Raw genomic sequence first — 19,458 nt, 5'->3', positions numbered from 1 at the left:
CTGATATTTTCTGCTAAATCATGTTATAAAATATCACAAATATCCAGTAAGTGTTTTGGTGATTGTTTGTTTTTAATTTGCAAAGTCTCAATAAATAATATTTACATATTATAGTCTTTCTAGTTCTTCTTTACTGAGGGTGTTCTCAAGGTATGTTCTTTTACTTCCTGAAGGAGCAAATGATGTGAAAATCCTTCCAGGTCAAGCTGTTTGTCCTACTCCAGGGTGCCGAGGAATAGGCCATATCCGTGGTCCACGGTATTCAGGACATCACAGGTAAAATTTTTTCTTGTTTAAATTATTTTAGGGACGAATTGGAACAGTATGCAGATTAGTAGCTATAGGTAGCAACATAAATAACTCTCTTGGAGCCAAATGCCTTCCCATCATACTCCCTTCTCTGTGTTCCGAAGGCCCCTCCCGGACATTTCCTGCTGCCTGCCTACCCCTGCCCTTCCTGGAGCTTTCTTGGACCCTTGAGGCCTTGCCCAGATCCGCCTCACTTCCCAGAGCCTCTGCTGTCTGACACTTTCATTAACAAGTGCCCATTTCATGGGACATACTCACCACTCTCTGTCCCACCCCAGGCCTGAATTTTCTCCACACAAGTGCTGAGTCCTGCTGTCTTCTAGAGAAATTCCAGAACCTCTTGCCTTTCCCCCCTGTTGCTTTCACCTTGCCCCTATTTCTTTTTCTCTATGTCCTAGTCATTTGGAGATGAGATAATGCTGTGATAGAATAGAAGGTAATAAGTGTGAAGTTATATTGAGGCATATGCCCATGTTTTCCATATTTCTTAATAGTATAGAGAGGATAGTGCTTTAAGAAAAAGTAAATACAAATAAATCTGTATAAGTCCCTACTGCTTTTTCTCTTCCTATCAATTGGTAAAATAATATATAGATGAATTATTCACATTGGTGATTTAGTTACAGAATACGTAAACTAAAAAAAAAATTGTTCAAATACACAAATATGTAAAACAAATATCATAGATAAATATACAGAGAGAAGAATAAATTTTGTAATGTGTGAAGCAAGAAAATATTTGTTTGAACAAAAGAGATCCGAATGGAAGTCTTGCTTTACCAGGTGGTTGCAACCCTGGAAACCAGTGTTGAAAACAGTTCTAAATTAGCCAAAGCAAATGTTACTATAAGAAATAATGGTAAACACTCCCAAATAGCATAAATGAATATGCTATATGTGTAAATATACCATCAACACTTAAAAGAAAAGGATATCATATAGAATCCATAAAAAAGAAATAAAGATGTGCAGACATCTTGGGTACTTGGGCAAATATGTAGGACTCCTGGACTAGGAGAGTGCGGCCAGACCCACTGGAGACATCGTGGTATGGTGTGGGGGAAGGAGGAAAAGAGAGTAAAGGACATAAAGTGGGAGGTAAGGGCGGTGATCTCACCATTTGGGAGGGGGCTCTGTATTAGGTGAGGACCCTGTTGGAATAGAGCCACTTTTCAGACATCCTCAGGGTTATGTGGCTATGAACAATCTTCCTCAGGCTTTTCTTGTGCGCTCCTTTTTGTTTTTTTTTTAATTCTAGGGCTGAAAACCCCAATATGATTAGTCACTAGTGATATATGTCTGTTTAAATTAAAATTAATCAGAATTAAACAAAATTAAATCTTCAGTTCCTCAGTCACACGTAGCCCCGTGTGCCCAGTGGCTACCATACTGGATGGCACAGAAAGTTCTGTAAAATAGCCCTGAGAGTGTTTACCCTCTTCTGCCTTCTCATGGTAGTGTTTTGAGCGGCAGTATTTCCAGACGAAAAGTTAGTGTGTGCTTCCTTCAAAACTTGGGTCATTATCCTGAAAGTTAGCAAAACCTTAACGGTGTGGTTGGTCTGCAGTTTACCCTCCTGAGGCACTGGGGCTGAAATAACAAATATCACCCTGGACAGCTCCTCAAGATTGCCGGGAGCTCAGTCAAGGTCTCTCCTTCCATTCCATGACAGCCGACTCGCCCCCCACACTGTTCCTACGTGTGTGGCTTACTTGCCTCCCCCTGCTTGGATTCGGAAAACATAGTGAACGCAGTCACAACGGGTGTGCTCCACTGTGTTCCAGCAGCTTCCGGGACTTTTCTCATTCTGTATGGCCCAGAGAGATCCAATTGTTGTTGTTATTTGTAGTTTCTAATTATGAATAATAATGAGACTATCCGACATGATTTCCTCCACCCACCAAGTAGCCTTTAAAGGTGGGCCTCAGAACTTCTGAAGAAACTACAAGAATGTAGAAGTAGAGTTTAAAGAAAGGCATTCTGTGAAGCTTATGAAAAAAATGAAATACTGCACATATGTGATAGTGAGACATTTTTAAAGAACATTAGAGAACTAGCAGGCACAAGGCATTCTTTCTCCAGACCTCACGATTTATATGGCTTCTCGGGACAGCGCCTTCATGATTGGGTCTTAGCTCTCCTCCTGCCCTAGACCTTGTTATCATAGAGCAGGGCTCCTGTAAATAAAAGTCTTCAAACGCTTAATGATTCCATTATCTCAGAAAAAAAAAATAAGTGATGGCTACCTATGACTAGCTTCTTTGCAGAATGGAAAAGACAAAAATTAGATGACCGAATGGTTCTTGAACTTGCATTTAGAACTTATAAGGCATTAAACTATCAGACAAATAAATTCTGACTTACCTATGAAAAGAGATTTTATTATATTTAATACTATTTTGTATTTATGGAATGAGGACAAGTTCTTGGTGGGGTTAGTGTTGACTGTAAAGCAGTTATGGAGGATGGAGGTCATGGGCAATATAAGGTTAGCTCCAGGGGGCACAGGGCAGTTCTCTCTCTTGCTTTAATCATTTTCAGTGACCAGTCTTTTCTTTATCAAGTTTAGCTTTGAGATGCTAGAGTTACTTATTGACTGACTGTATCCATTTTTAATTAATACATATCACTAATTTATTTTTAAACCCAATTCTTGTTTTCACTTCTTTATAGGTTATCACATTCTGAATATCATTTACTAAGTTAGTTAATGTACTAATGTAACTTTGAGTATAACTTAAGAATTTGCTTAGATTCTCTTGGAACTAATTGGGCAAGAACTGTTTTGATAAATCATTCATATTCTCTGGGGTTTGTTTTCATGTATTTCAATTATTATAGTCTTGGTTTTGTATAGTTTTCTAAGATGAAAAATATCATTCTTCGGTATGTATCTTTGGTGGTATCTATTGAGAATATTACGCACATACACACACCTAACTAAACCTACTAGGAGTTTGCCCTAACACACACCAAGTTGTCATTGTACATTTTCCTTCCTACTTGTCAATGAGTTGGTAAGTAGGAGCTGAGAATTTTACAATGCTACATTCTCCCAGAGCCTTAGATGTGTTGTTATAATCATCTCTAGCTTGAGTTTCCTGAAGCATGTGAGTTAGACTTGCATATTCTAAAATGAAAGGTTTTTTTTTCGCTTGTCATAAATATGTACCTTTACCAAAGAGTCGTCATTATACAAAATGCTTTTTACAGTTTCTAGTACAGAGGAGTCTTAGGCAAATATTTTTACATTTTTTAAAAAAGAAGAAAATAATAAAACTAGAAACCCCTCCAGCTTCACGAAGGCCTGTATAAAACAGCTAGTTGACCTCTACTTCCAAAGCCTTGGGGAACACTTGGAAGTATAGGAAGACAGTGATTTTAGCTGTTCTTCTATAAAATACTCCTGGGCAGCAAAGTACTTGCAAGGAGTGAGTCTTGTTTTTACCATTTTATGTCAGAATTTCTGATTCTGATATTGAAGTCTTGGTGTATTGAAAGGAAGTAAACAATGTTCTTAAAATAAGTTGTCAGTGTCTTGTACAGCTGACAAGGAGAGCTGTGACATCAGGACATAGCTGACGACATCTGGAAATAATAGATCACTTTGAGAGATCAGGTGGACCTCTTGGTATCCTTTTTAGATGGATTTCAGACAGGTTTACTTTGGTTTTCATTAAAATAGTCAAGGGGTTAACAATAATATTCAAAGCTGTTGGGAGTTCATGTAAAATCTACATAAACCATTATTGGAGAAAAATTGCATCAGTTCTTATCTGTATGAAAATAGGACTTTTAGCACACAATTATCATACAATTTACATGTTATTTGAATGAATTTACATAGTGAATAAAATGAAGTAGGTGTGTTTGTTAACATAGAAATATTTTAAGACGACAATATTGGGACTACAAGAGAAAAACTTAATTTAAGCCAGGGTCCAGGATTAGACAGGAGTTTTTTTTTGTTTTTTTTTTTGTTTTTTTACTGAGTTGAACATAGGCCCAGAAAGACCTGGTCCACTTCTGTGTCATAGAACATATAAAGGTGGGACGCCTGGGTGGCTCAGTCAGTGAAGCATCTGCCTTCGACTCAGGTCACAATCCCAGGGTCCTGGGATTGAGCCCCACGTCAGGCTCCCTGCTCAGGGGGGAGTCTGCTTCTCCCTCTCCCTCTGCCCTTCCCCCTGCCTGCTCGTGCTTTCTCTCACTATCTCTCAAATAAATAAAACCTTCTAAAAAAATATACAAAGGTAATTTCTTTAGGAACTAATAATTACATTCTTTACACAAAGAGCCAGGTATTGTCACAAGGTAGGGACCTCTTGCCCCAGTGTTACTGGGTGGGATACAGGACACATATTGCTAGTGTCACACCATGAAGAATACAAATTAAAACAAACAAAAAACCACACAGATAGAAAATGGACATCTGCTGCTCAGAGCGAGGATGTCCGATAAATCTATGACATTTTGGGTGTCGTTCATGGAAACTTATGGCACAACTCGGCCTCTATTCATGATTTATGAGTCAATTTGCCAGTGTGAGGGGTGTGTGGGTATATGTGGTGTGTGCATATGTATGTATGGTCTGTGTGGATGCAGTAGGCACATGTGTGGGGTGTGTAGTGTAGTGTGTGGTGTGTGTTGGGGGATTGTGTGTGGGTGTGTATGTGGTATGCAGTTGGAACCTTTGGAATTCCTCCGGCTCTTGACCTCATAGACCTATCTCCTGGCATTCTTAGAAGTAGATTTTCGTCTTCAAGGAGACCATGTGCTGTGCTGTCCTCCTGCCTCTTGGATGGGTTTTGAGGGAACACTCCCTGGTTGCGTGGCAAACCCCTGCATTGCCTCTGATCCCTCCCAGCCCTGCCACCCAGGCTCGGACTCTGTTGGCAAAGCCACTCCCTTCCAAAGTCTGTCTCAGCTGCAGTTTGGCCCCTCAGGTGGTCCATTCATCATTTTCCCACACCTGCTGACCTTCCCCAGTCCCCTGCCCTTGCCCTCCGTCAGGGGTGAACCGAGCCACACAGCCACCTTCCTGGGGCTCACCTGCCTCCTAGGATTGCCTTTGCCTCCTTTCTGCCACATACGGGATGTCCTGGGTTTCAAGTCTTGTCCCTGGTTTATTTTTTTCTAGCTTTTGGGGGTAGGATTTGTGGGAGGTAGTTGGGTTTTGTTTTGTTTTGTTTTGTTTTGTTTTGTTTTGTTTTGTTTTGTTTTGTTTAAATATCAAAAATATCTTTTCTCTCTCCTCAACAATATTCGTTGACTTGTGGATAGAATTCTAGTTGGAAACCTTTTTCTTCAGAATATTGAAGGCATTGCTCCATTTTCCGTCCGTGTACCAGAAGTCAGCTGTCATTCAAATTTCACTTAGGGGAAGGATTGGTCTCCCTCTTCCTCCACCCACCCTCTTTAAGAATCTCAGGCCCCGGATATTTTCAAGACCAGAATTCTCTTTATCGCTGGTGTTCTGAAATGAATTTTCATTCATAGGTTCAATCTGCAAACTCATGTGTTTTGTTTCTGGGAAGTGTTCCTATGGTATTTCTTGAGGTATGCCCTTTTTCCTATGTGCTCTGATGTTCTCCCCCAGCTTTGACTTCGCTGTGTTTTATTGTCTTCCATGGACTATTTCCTCAACTTTGACTTACAGTCCTCTGATGGAAGTTTTTAATTGTACTGTGATTTTTTTTTTTATTTTTCAATTTCTCAGGATGCATCCTTATTCTCTGATTAGTTTAGTTTAGTTTTGTTTTGTTTTAATTGCATCTTGCTCTTATTTTTTGGATTGTGTGTCTTCTTTTTATTCTCTGACAGTATTTGAGGCTGTTGCTTTCCTGCTCCCTGCATCCCTTTTTTCCCAGATACTTGTGTTTGACTTGGTTTTGGTGAGGTTGGCTGGCTTCTTCCTGTTACATGAAGGATATCTCCGTAAGCCCAGGAGTCCTTCTTCGTGTTCACTCTTGAGAGTGAGGCACCAGAAGGCCGATACGCAGCTTTGCCTGCACAAGTGGGGTCCCCCTGCTGCTGAGTTTCGTGGACTGGACAGGCAGGCCTCCAGCCAAGGCTGAGGAGCCCGTCACCAGCAGTGACCCTCCTCTTCGGAGTGAGTTCCTTCCAGCAGACGTGATGCTTCCAAATGTTTCCTGGGTGCCTTTATGCCATCCTCTTCCTGCAGGCTCTTGCCCCTCTCCTTATCTGATGTAGGAAAGACGTTAGGGTCTGAAGCCCATGGCCAAGAAAGAATTCTTAAGATGTTTTTGGTGCAAAAAGATGGTTTTATTAAAGCACGGGGACAGGACCCATGGGCAGAAAGAGCTGCAGTGGGGTCATAAGGAACGGCCCATTGTATACTTTCACATTGGGAGGGGGTTAGGAATAGGGGAAGTCTCTAAGGAATTTTGGAAGCAAGGTTCCCTGGGCCTTGAGGGGGCTCGCTATTATTAGGAGAAGGTCATTTATTACTGCTTAGTAAAAACTCAGTCAGGAGACCCTTCAGATGTATATCAGTGGGTCATATGCTTGGGGAATGATTGCCAACGTGTATCTTGGGGAGTAGGGATAAAGGAAGTTTCCCAAAGAATTTTTATGTTAAAGTAGACTTAGAAGGGGTTGGGCTAAGATTGCCTTTTGCCCTTAGCAAAGTATTAACTTTGAGGCAGCAGAGTTCCTAGAAGAATGTCGCTCTGCCTGTTTTCAAGGACTTGTCAATGTGCTGTAGAGAGTAAGGATATTTAATAATTTTTCTTCTGCTTTTGTTTCCCACATCGTTATCCATTTTCTAGCTTCAAAAATGTGTTGACTTATCTGTTGTCATTTTTTCTCTTGTGCTTTGTGTTTGTGCATTTATACCCTCTCATTCATTTATTTGATTTTTTTTTAGTAATGAGAGAGGAGGGATTTATTACCAAGGGGAAAGGATAAATTCATTTTTCCGGTCTGCCATATTGTCCCTAACTTATTTTTAAAACTTGGATTACCCCCCCCAAATAATAATTTAGCTAATAGTATATAATTTTATTTCTCTTTGTTGTTGTTTTGCCTTATCATAATAGCACTTTCTTCCTATCCGTAGAAAATAAAAGATTGTGTAAAATGACTTCTCATTGGCTCTGTAAATTTTATGAATTTATAATGGCTGGTTGGAATACTGTGTTCAAAAGGATCCTCAAAGGCATGGTTTTAATTTTATATGCACAGTATTTCTTAATTTATTTTCACCTGCAGTTAAAACTTTATCATGCCAAGAGAGTACCTTTATGACATGTGTTCACGTTTATCTGATTCTTCTGTCACTTGGCCTGTCATTTTCTTTGACTTTATGTAACCACATAGTGAAATTGAACTGGGTGGAAATTTAAAAATAAACTTGCAGATGTATTTTTACTTTAATAAGTAAAAAGAAAAAGAGGATCTGACTCTGGATAACACTTTTAATTCTCAAAATGACATGATTGATTACCCAATTAGGTAAAAGCATTGATAAAGTAATGAAAGATCAGCCTTGGGTCTTTAAATCACTTCTATCCATTACTTAGAATTCTTGAAGGTTAATGTATATGTCTGATTTTACTCACTGGGAAGTAATTATGTGAGAATTCTGTTTTTTTCCCTTTCTTTAAGGAAGAAGACTGCATATGGAAATACTTTATTTTATAGCAACTGAGCATTGATTTCCAAAGATACAATATTCTTTGACATAATCTAAGGATTTTATTAAGTACAAAATTTCAATTTTTTTTTTAAAGATTTATTTATTTATTTGACAGAGAGAGAGACAGCCAGCGAGAGAGGGAACACAGCAGGGGGAGTGGGAGAGGAAGAAGCAGGCTCCCAGCGGAGGAGCCTGATGTGGGGCTCGATCCCATAACGCCGGGATCACGCCCTGAGCCGAAGGCAGACGCTTAACCGCTGTGCCACCCAGGCGCCCCCAAAATTTCAAATTTTATGAATTGGTAAGGTTGTAGGAATTGTATCCTTATTATGATGAAGGTAGATGTGACTTTAGTTTATTTCTGTGTGAGACCAGTTTATGTCAATTAATGGTAAGCCAAAATGATGATGTCTGGTAATTTTAAATCACCTTAAAAATTCTCTTAAAAATTAGAAATTTTACCATGCGTGTTACTTTTGAATTAATACCATTTTAATAAAGAACTAATCCATGGTCAGTAGTAAAATTTGGGGTAATATACAGAAATATTCAAGAATAAATAAAAGCCATTCATATTCCAACTATAAACTTATAATGCCTTAAATCTGTTTCATTTTTCAGGCTTTTTCATAGACGTTTGTTTTCCATAAGTAAAATCAGACAGGATATACAACTTTTTGCCATTTTTCAATAAAAGATCAAATAGTTTCCCCTTTTGTTAAAAATTTTTCAAATACATTAATCAGATATTATTTGGTGCAAAAGGTTTTGACCATTGTGTCTTTGTATAATGGTTTCTATATTAGTTAGAAATGACTCTTTATCCTTATTTTCCCCTGACCCAGATCTGCATTGTCTCATACTAATAGTGCCAAGTGGGATTTTTTTTTTTAATTTTGTGAAAATCTCTGTCTATTCTATTATTTTTAGCCTTCGTGACATTTTATTTAGGTATTCTTTTTGTGAAAAGCATGTAACTGTCTTAATAGTAAAATTCCATCTAAGTGTCTTTTCCTGTTGTTAACAGAATTTTACTTATTTGCAGTTATTGTTATAATCGTTATATAAGTTGTACATAATTCAGCTTTAATGTCAAAAGTTTTTGCTTTTGGTTTGTTGTTGTTGTTGTTGTTGTGATGGTTGTGGGGCAAGGGAAGGGACCTTCCTTCATTCTTTCTTCTTTTTCCAGAGCATTTTGTTGGTTGATAAGTTCTAGTTGAAAAGGAAGGTTTTTAGTTTTTCTAATGGTTATTCTGAACTTTTCCAATACATTCCTAAAACTGTGTTTATGTAACTATCAAAGTCATAGAACATTAATCTGGCTTTCTTTTGTGAAACTTGAAACACTGAATGGTATTCTTTTTTCCCTAATCCAACATACCCACTTGTATTAATTGAATTTGCGATTATATACCATACTCTTTTCTTTATTTTCAGTTTTTAAGCAGTAGAGATCAATTCTTGGAAAGAACAAAAGTGGGCAAGCAATTTTACAGTCAGACCTCAAACAACCATGTACCCTTATTTCTATATGTCTTACTGGTTCCAGTGGTACCCTCAGCCCTTAACAGTGAAGGTTTTGCATTTTTAAAGGTTTTATTTTAATTCCAGTTAGTTAACATACAGTGTTACATTAGTTGCAGTTGTACAGTATAATGATTCAACATTTCCATACATCACCTGGTGCCCATCAGGACAAATATAGTCCTTAATCCCCTTCACTTATTTATTGATTTAACGTCTTTTGTTCCTTGTCCTGGCACAGTTCTTTTCAAGGTTTGTTTTAATTTGTCTGTGGCACCTGCATATTATATTTAAAATCTTTGTGCATCTCACCTGTGAAATCAGTCTGAGAGGAGGTAGACGTCTTAAGCCTAGATCTTTTCCTTCAGACTTCCATTAGCATTGCTTCATATCACCTTCTGGTTTCTATGCCATGTGGGCAAAGTCTAATGCCAGCCCTGCTGATGGTGGCAGAGGTAGTCTGTGCTCCTTTGGTCAAGGTTTCCTATATCTTTATGTGTTTACGTTCATATGAAATTTAAAATCACCCTGCATATGTCTAGATATGGTTTTCTTTTCTTTTCTTTTTTTTGAGTTTACCTGTAATACTATATGTTCTTTCACAGTTTTTAAGCCAAAGTCCTCTTTCATCTCAGATCATCTTTCTCCAAGTATTTTGTAAGGTTTTGTTTGTATGCTATCTCTATTCTTCTCTCCAAAATTTCTGTTAAGTGACATTGGATCCTCTGCATCTGTCCTTCCTGTCTCTCATATTTCTCTCATTGTTTCAGTTCTTCATTCTTCCCTCTGCATCCCAGTGCAAAGATAGTTTGACCTTTTGTGCCTACCTGTGGGGGTTCTCTTGCACCTCCTTGCAAGCTTTCCTGGCCCCCCTCATTCATCTCCATCACCATGTACTACCTCCAGTGACTCCTTTTAGGCAGGCAGGTATAAGGAGAGACATTTCAGTTGCAAAATTCTTACCTGATTCTAACACATAATAATCTCTGCACTGGAAAGTTTCGTTTGTGCATTTATTGTATTCAAAATAGGTTTCGAGTGCATGCAGCCCTTAATTAAAGGTAATTTAAGAATATCCCTTATAATTTCAAGTGGTTGGACAAAGGATAAGTTCACATACTCTCTGGGCCTCAGTTTTTCCATCTGCAAAACAAGGTGATTGGACTAGATGATTTGTCATTTACTTGTTGGTTACCTTACCTTCCGTATTGTTTACTCTAAGTGATATTTATCAACATAATCTTCTGAAGAGCTACAGCATACTGCCTGAACAGAACTTACTCCACTTGCAAGGAACTTACCCAGATGTAAATTTCACTAGTTGTTAAAATGTGAAAATCTTGAGTTCAGGATCTATGTTCTAAATGTAAGGCCCATAACTACAAAACCACTGACAGTAGAAAGAACTGGGTTGGAATAGCCCCTTTCTTAAAGACACCCCAAGAATCAGGATTAATGATCCTTCCATTATCTACTAGGCACAGCAGAAAAGAATATGATTCCACAATCACTTTGCTGTGACTTCCTGGAGTTACTCAAATTGTCAGAGTTTGTCCTAGCTAATCTGAATGCATAGGAAACTCCATAATCTAATTTAAAATGGATTTTTTTCCCCCTAAGAAATAACATCCCTAAGACTAGGAAGTTTTTCACTCTCTGTGGTTTCTTTCTTATAGATAAAGCTTAAATATGTCATTCTTCTGGAGACTCCTTTCTTAATTTTTAGATAAGTACCATTACTAAAAGGTAACATAGCCAGAGCCTGCCTGCCTTTCATGTGTGAGGATAATGTCAATAGTACCCCTGACTTTTGGGAAGTTACTTGCAATGCAGACGATAGGGTGGACTAAGTTTGATACAAAATTTGAATGTTGATGTTTCTCCTTTGGGAAGAGCCTGTTATACAAGATAAGAATACCAATGAATAACGTGTTATATTTGCACATCGTTTAACCACTCACAGAATGTTTTCACACGCCTGTCTTACTTAATACACAAACCAGCTCTATGATGTGAATTTTATTGTCTCTATTTTATGAATGAAGAAAGTGAGTGCTGGACAAATTGTGTGTGTGTGTCTCCTCCTGGCGCACAGCTGGCAAGTGGCTGGTGTTCACTTCTGACTACTTCTGGATGCATGTGTGAAACCGGAGTGCTAGTTGAAATTATGTCTTTGACTTGTAGACGAGGAAGATTTAGGCCAGAGAGGGAAGTGGTAAGACTGAACTACCCACAAACGTACTCCATCTGGATAATCAGCTGTTAAGGAGACGGTTAAGAAAAGTTTCCTCATGAGGGAAAAGCAATACGAAATGATCCCCAGGATTCCTTCCAAACTGTACATCTTGGATTCCTGGCTCCGGAGTACACACGTGCACACAGGCACACGCACGGAAGGCAGGGGCTCAACCTCAGTTATTGCTTAGAATTTGCTCTAGACAATAACGAAGAATATAAGCTACGTGAATGTCTGCCTCCTCTTTGGTATGTAGAGCTGTTCAAATACTCCTTGTAAAACATGAGCTATCAATAAGAAACTTCAGAATCAGAAATCTGAAATAAAGGCTCAGGCTGTGAAAATATTAAGCTAGATCTGATGATTTTAACTACCCCTTTGTCTCAATTATTCTCATCTTGATGATATAATAAGTACAGCATCATGCTCTAATTTCTGTTATTATAATTCATGCCCACATATGTCAGATTTAATATTCATTTGCTCGTCTTTGTGTGGAGCCAGATGGTAGAGGTGCACTGCCTATTTATAAGAACTAGCTGCAATTAGTGAACTTTCTAATTCCTTCAGTGATAACAGTGGGTGCAGTTAAGGAGGGTTTAGGACTGCTTTAGAAATGCCAGAGCAATAATCCAAAGTAAATAATGTGGTGCTATGTATCCCAAAAGATCATGCTGATTACTAAAATAGACACAGTGTCATTGACCTCAATTATAATAATGCATGCTGCACAAGGTTCAAGTAGGAATGGAGAACAGATCATTCCAATATAATAAGCCAAGCTTTGATCTTGGAGGCCATTTATACAATGTGGTAAACATCCATTACATAGTAAATACCAGAATTTGTTTTAAAAGATACGGCTATTCTGTGCCTGGTTATATGCCCAGCAGAGATGTGTGCATACGTTCGCTAAAAGACATGTACGGGAATGTCTGTAATGGCACCATTCCTAATAGCTCGAACCTGAATTCACCCACGTGCCCGCCAACAGCAGGTGGATAAATTGTGGCACAAACCGACTCCTGAGTGTACACAGCAACACGGATGAAGCTCACAACGTCATGTTGACTGAGATCTTTGAGCCAAACACAAACAGTAAATACCGAATGAGTCCATTCGTATAAGATACAAAAACAGACAATGTTTACCTACTGTATAAAAATTCAGGGCTCTGGTTACCCTTGGGGGTGTGACTGGAAGAATGGGGAACGGAGGGGCTTCTGGGGCCTGGTTGTTTCTTGATCTGGTGCTCGTGACAGGAGTGTGTTCAGTTGGTGAAAAGTTTACAGTCTGCGCATTCTGAACGTAAGGTCTACTTCAATAAAAAATAGTTCACAAAAAGAGATTACCTCGGCAGTATTGAAGTAACCCTCCTGGCAAACATTACCCGCAGGTTTCTGGGTGTGGATCCTTGACAGTCTGACATTTCAGTCAGTCAGTGACGTCAAGCTGGAAGGAAGCTGCCCGGCCTTTCCTAACCCTCCAGAGACCTCTAATGACAGGAAGAGGGAGCAAACACATCCAAGGTGAACGCTGTTCGTGACCTGACAGGGTGGGCTGTTGACCACCTCAGGAGGACAGTGGCCAGCTTCGCAGGCCTCCCGTTACCGAGGCCTGGTGTCACCCCATCCGTCCAGTGACCTGGAAATGTACCTGCATTGGAGCCCCACAGCCCACAGTGCTCATCTTAGGGTTCAGTCTGCTTTGCATGTCTCTGTCATGGGTTAAAAATAAACAGTACAGAGTGAAATGGTGACATTTCACCGAATTGGGAATTAGGAGACCTTCCTCTTCAGCCCTATGTTCTGCAGTATGTTACCCAGCTGCTGGCCTGTTTTCCCTTCCTTTATGCCAAACGTTGAATGGGGTAGAGAAATGGCTTTTCCCTTCCTTCCTTCCTCCCAGGTCTTGCAGGGGGAGATACCAGGATAATGAAAACAGACTTAAATTCCTTCTAATAAAATTTGTATTTCATGGAAAACCATGGTTTTATCCTGGAATTAAGTCTTCCACACCCATGAAGTGGGCATGAGTCTTCCATCAGTTGGTATTTGGCCAGGCTTCTGTGCTATTTAAATGAGCTGGTAAAATAGATGACAGAATCTCAGAACAAAATAGCATGTACCACTACTCTGAGTATTTCCTGAACAGGGATCCACGCGCACACAGCCTGACACCCTGCCTCTTCCTCGCATCCCACACGTTTATCTAAGAATTCTTTGCTGGTAATTCACAAACACGAAAACCGTCTTTTTAAAAAGGAGCTAAGAACCATGTTGCCTTCAACAGCAAACTGATGTTAAAGCCTGCGTGCTAGGAAAGCCTCCGGGACCGCGCCCGGCGTTTCCGGGCCAGCTGCCTGCGGGCAGCCGCTCTGCGCCCCTGCGCTCGCAGCAAATCGTGGCTCCTTTTGACAGTCGCTCCCAGGGGGTTCTAATCTTTGTTCACACGGATACGTGCTAAGGATTTCAGCACAGTCTTCCCTGGCTAAACATCAAGCTAGCGGCCGGTGGCAGAAGAAGCCAGCGCTCTCCCTCGTTATCTATGACTGGGTAGAATCTGTGTAGTTAGTAACTGGTGGGAATGCGGGGATGGGCTGGCTGCGGGCCCCTCTGGTAGAGGTGTGGGTCGATCTGGGAAAGGAGGCTCTTGGCAGGGAAGAATGCCATTCTGGTAATAAAACAATCTGCACTAGAATCATTAGGAAATATCAGAAAAATTTAAATAGCTGTATCTTGATGTGAACATTTGTGCCCAGTGGTCGAAGCCCTGCTCTTGTATCATACATGAAAACAAATGGCAGGGTTCGAGAACAAAGTACTTGATGTTCATTTAATCGATTATTCCTTGTGTTAGTTAAGAATATTTAAAAATAAGGCCGTGTAAGTGGCCAATGAAATTTTTATGTCTTTTAAGGGTTTCTTTGAATGGAATAGCTAGGTACTAAAGAGAAGAACACTGTAGAAATTTAGATTTAAAAAGCAATTAAAATTTGTAGTTACATCTTCCATAAAAAGAATTATTTATGCCTTTAACAAAAATTTATCACATGGAATGGCTTATGTTTCTCTCTTTCTCATATAGTTTTCATCCTTTCATTGAACAAGGATTTACTGAATGTCCTTTATGTGCCCAGCATTTTGCTACCTATAGATCTGTTCCTGTCCTAGAAGCTCACAGTCTAGGAGAGGAGATAATAACACCTATGATGTTAACTAAATGGCACGAGAATAGTATGTTTGGGGAGCTATGTGGGTGGTCATGTGAAGGTCCCTTGAGCTACTCGGAGAGTTTCAAGGAAAGTGTCCCAGAAAAGAGGGTATCTTCCCTGAGTCCTGAAGGATGAGTAAGATTTAACCAAGCAAAGGGGGAGAGAAGGGATGTTCTAGAAGAAAAGAGCAGCTGAGATGCAGAACAAGTATGCGTGCGTATGCCCATGCGTGTGCTTGCACATACTTTCAAATATCTGGAGCTTGGACCTGGGTGATGATAGTGGAGGATGAAGGGGGACAGATGAGGCCAATGATGCGACCAGAGCCATGCCCCCCCGCTCCTAAAGCATTCCAACCTTTGCCGGCCCTGCGTTCACAGCCTCTCAGAGAAGAGGTTGAGGGTAGACATTTCGTCTTGGCTTCAGGTCTGAGTGTGCTCAGCCTGGTGGTGGTTCTTCTCAGGTGTGCACGTGGGTGGCTGGCGGCCCCACTGCTAAGACGTCTGTGTAGTAAAAGTAAGGGCTAGCTTCTCCTTCTCGTGTTGCTGATACAGTCTTAGGCATTCTTTCCATGGGTTTATTCGGTGTTCTCCAGCGAGTTCAGGCTGTGGGCATCAAGAATATTTATTTTCTAACGATGCCATTGTAGTTTCATTGTTCATAATCCACTGAGGGATTTTTTTAAATTCTTGACACTTCAAGATTAGGTTTCTGTTGTGTGCCAAGAATTTGACATATGATGCTATATTTAATTGTCACAAAAGGAGTTTTACAATAGATATTATGTCCATTTTATAGATGAGGACACTGTGGCTGGTTTTAGAGGATTGGCCATCAGGTTATCAATAAATGGCAGAACCAGATTTGCATATAGCCATTGTGCTCCTCATTACACTCACACCACCTCCCTCCCCTGAGTGCGGGGAAGGTTCCACAGCCAGGGCCACTGGTCAGCCCAGCGCAGGCCCCGCGGCCCCTGGTCGGGCTTAGCACTCTCTGGGAAGTCTGTGAACTTCTCTCACCGTAGCTGGCTCACAGAATTTCTATGTCCTCCTGTCCCTTGCTTCATCAGCTCTTTTGCTCCCTGCCCCAGACTGACCTCAGCTCCTGCTGAAAACATAACCATCCAGTCAGGCCTCCTTCCCTGTGCGCACAACAGAGGCGTCCTCCTGCGCAGCGCCAGTGTACAAACCCCACCCCGCCCCTCACCACCTGTCTGCCTGTAAATCTGTCTCTTCCTTCCTAAGGGCATCTTCCCCACAAGATCTAAACATACGCTTAGCACGTCTACATGAAGCAACACTACGCAGCAGAGAAAATGGACAAACTACAACCAGACACAAGGGACGTGCGAACCTCTCACAAATGTCGTGTTCAGTGAAGAAGTTCGCAGACGTCCCAGGGAGTGCTGAGCAGGGGCTGCAGGGCCTGAGCTGGCCTGACCAGTGGCCCTGGCTGTGGAACTACGTGTGCAGCACGATGCACGTTATATAAACCTTTGCAACGGGCAAAACCAAACACTGTTGTATAGGGATCCGTGCAGAGCCGGGAAAACAGTAAGTAAAAGCAAAGAAATAATAGAGGGAAGAAGGAATAGACACAGGGCCCACTGGGGACTTCCACTGCTCGCAGTGTTCTGTTTCTTGGCCATGATGGTGCATATGCAGGTGTTTGTATTATAATTATGTTTTAAACAAAATACATATGTATTTTGGTCTTTTGTATATAGGAAACATCTAACCAAAAAAAAAAAAAAAGAAAAATTTAAACATACTTAAATCTCTTATATTAAAAAAAAAACTTTTTTTTTTCAACTCAAGTCCCTCTGTAACATTTTCCATGTCCCCCCTCAAGCCTTCACCCCCAGATATCCTGAGGGGTACTGTGTCCCTGCCCACCTGCCCCTCCAGCACTTCTCCAGCCCTGTCATGTGGCTTCTGGCTGCGAGGCCCTCAGACATTGCTTTCCTAGGTCACCTTCTGCCACCTTGTTGCTGAACCCCGTGGTCATGTCTGACCCTTTCCAGGTCCTGTTTTCCTGCAGTGGCTGTTACTGACCTCTCTTTGCCTGGTTTCCAAGACATTACCTCCCTGTCCTATTTCTCCTAGTCTTCCTTGTTGGCTTCCTACGTGACCTGCTTCTAACATGCTCTTCCTCTGAGGCCTTCCCAGGACCCCCTCTCATCACTCCACTTCAGGAACTCTTCACACCAGCTATGGATGGAAGCACCAGGAAAGCTTTGTACAAGCATGGAGGCCCGGGCCCCACCTCCCAGAGATTCTGACTTTACTGACCTGGGGTAGGACCCAGGTTGCAGGGTTGCCTTAAAACTCTCTAAGTGGTTCCAGTGTGCACGGCAGCTGAAAACCACTTCTCTCCTGCTTCCTCTGCAAACTCGTGGCTTGGTCATGACCATGGTTTTGGTGCTATCTAAATGCTCATGACTTCCCATATACCTCTAGCCTAAGGCCCTCCTGAACAGAGACCTCTATACCCAGCTGCCCACTGAGCACCAACTTTGGAACGCTTGCTTGGCACCACAATCTTGTCCTGTTCAAAGTTCTGTTTATTGCCCCACCAGAATTTCAGTGTGGGGTGTGATCATGTATGCAGTTACCTGGCTTGCAAAGTGAAAAATCATCCTTACCCCATCCTGCTCCCTTACACATGGCATTTAGTCAGTCACCCGGTCTCAATTGTGTCACTTCTCAGTGACTCGGTCAGCCCTCTCCTGGCTGATTCCCTTGCTGCAATCAGACTGGTCTTTCCCAAACCTTAAGCAGATGGTCTCACCACTCTGCTTTCAACACCATTCAGTGGCTCCCCGTTTCTCGCAAAAGCATTACCATGGCTTCTGAGGCCCATCTCTACTGCAGCCATGTACGGGTTCCAGGCTCCCAGTATCTGAATGTGCTTTTCCTACTTCTGGAAATCCTCTTGCAGTCCCTATTCATGCATACACTTCCTTTGGGTGACCCCCCCACTCATTGTAACACAACTTGGACATCATTCTTAGATTTCCATGGCTCCCCTGTCTGTGTTGTGTGACCTCACATGTGCCCGCAGAGCATGCCCCGCCCCCTCCCGCATACCTGTGGCCGCTAGTGGCTCCATTGACTTGTCCTTCTTCGGCACCAGACAGCGTTCTTGAAGACGGCACTGGGTGCAGATCATTCCTGGGCCCAGTGTCCTCACCAAGTGCCTGGCACACACGGGATGGAAAGTAATAAGATACCTTTCCTATGCTTAAAAAAAAAAAAGTCAAGAATTACAGTATAAAGAATTAAGTAATGGAAGACATTTTTCCGAGGAAATCAAATGGCACATATTTATTGAGCAGTGAGAGATGCAGTTTTCAAAATGCGATTTTGTTTCAGTGATATTTTTGACTATCTTCATCTGTTCAGGCTGCTGTAACAAATACCACAGACTGGGTGGCTTATATATAACAGAAATATAATTCTCACAGTTCTGAAGCTGGAAGTCCAGATCAGGGTGTCAGCATGGTCATGTTCTGGTGAGAGCTCGCCCCCTGGTTCATAGCCAGCATCTTCTCTTTATGCCCGTGCATGGTGGAAAGGGCGAGGGAGCTCTGTAAGGTCTCTCTTATGAGAGCACCAATCCCATGCGTGAGGGCTCCACTCTCACGGCCTAAGCCACCTCCCAAAGACCCCTCTCCTAAGACTGTCACATTGGACATTGGAATTCCAACATATGACTTGGGTTGGGGGGACACAATAGTCAGTCCATTGCACTAATTATTCCAGAAACATTGACTGAAATATTGCTGTGTCTCTGGCACTATGATACTTCTATCCACAAGAATTCATAAAGGAAATATACAGACTCACAAGGAGCATGTTGTCTAATAAGGGTAAAAAGATATGAAATACATAAATATAGATTATTTAATACAAAATAGAAACAAGTATCCTAGAACAAGCACAGATAAGTACTTAGGGTTTCAGTGGAGGGTAGGTTAATTTGCAGATCAGTCAAGGGAAGTTTCCCAGAGGAAAAGATGTTCACACTGTAAGTGGTCAGCCAAATGCAGAGTGTGGAGAAGGTGGGGAGGGAAAGGAAGTTTCTTAATCATGTGGAGGGTGGTGCCAGCTTTTTTCTTTACCTCCTTCCAGTTACCTCTGTGCTTACTTGCCTTCATTGGAAATCCATATTTGTCTGTGTGTATGTGTAGTATGTCCACCTAGAACAATTTCTGGCACATAGGAGGTACTCAGTATTTTTGGAAGGAAGGAATTTGGTTTTAATCTCCAAGTAGGTACAGTATGGATATTGCAGAGGTGATGACAATGAGTTTCAGGTGACAGGATGCTCTGTACTTGGTATAAGAGTACATTGGAGCAATTCAAAGCATTTTGTTTCAGGTTTACTATTATCTGGGATTTAACTATCCAGTTTTTAAAAAAAATAATTATGACAGCGAAATCAAATTGTCTTTGAGTTGCTCCTCATTCAGAGGAGATGATGCCCCAGGAGTGGAGCAGAGGAAGGTAG

The 19,458-nt window shown here is 41.3% G+C and overlaps 1 protein-coding gene across 5 annotated transcripts in view; it reads left to right on the top strand.

Annotated features, from left to right (window-relative positions):
* The window catches only part of L3MBTL4 (L3MBTL histone methyl-lysine binding protein 4), a 416,634-nt gene that overhangs the window by 260,183 nt on the left and 136,993 nt on the right, over positions 1 to 19,458 (top strand). For all 5 annotated transcript variants that reach the window (XM_026496009.4, XM_026496008.3, XM_026496010.4 and 2 more), the window contains one exon: positions 174 to 276. In XM_026496009.4, coding sequence (XP_026351794.2) covers positions 174 to 276 — 103 coding nt within the window. The remainder of the gene's footprint in view (positions 1 to 173; positions 277 to 19,458) is intronic.

This window comes from Ursus arctos, unplaced genomic scaffold (assembly GCF_023065955.2).
Source record: "Ursus arctos isolate Adak ecotype North America unplaced genomic scaffold, UrsArc2.0 scaffold_17, whole genome shotgun sequence".
Taxonomy (NCBI): domain Eukaryota; kingdom Metazoa; phylum Chordata; class Mammalia; order Carnivora; family Ursidae; genus Ursus; species Ursus arctos.
The sequence above is the reverse complement of the archived record's forward strand: the minus strand, read 5'-3'. Positions and strand labels throughout refer to the sequence as shown.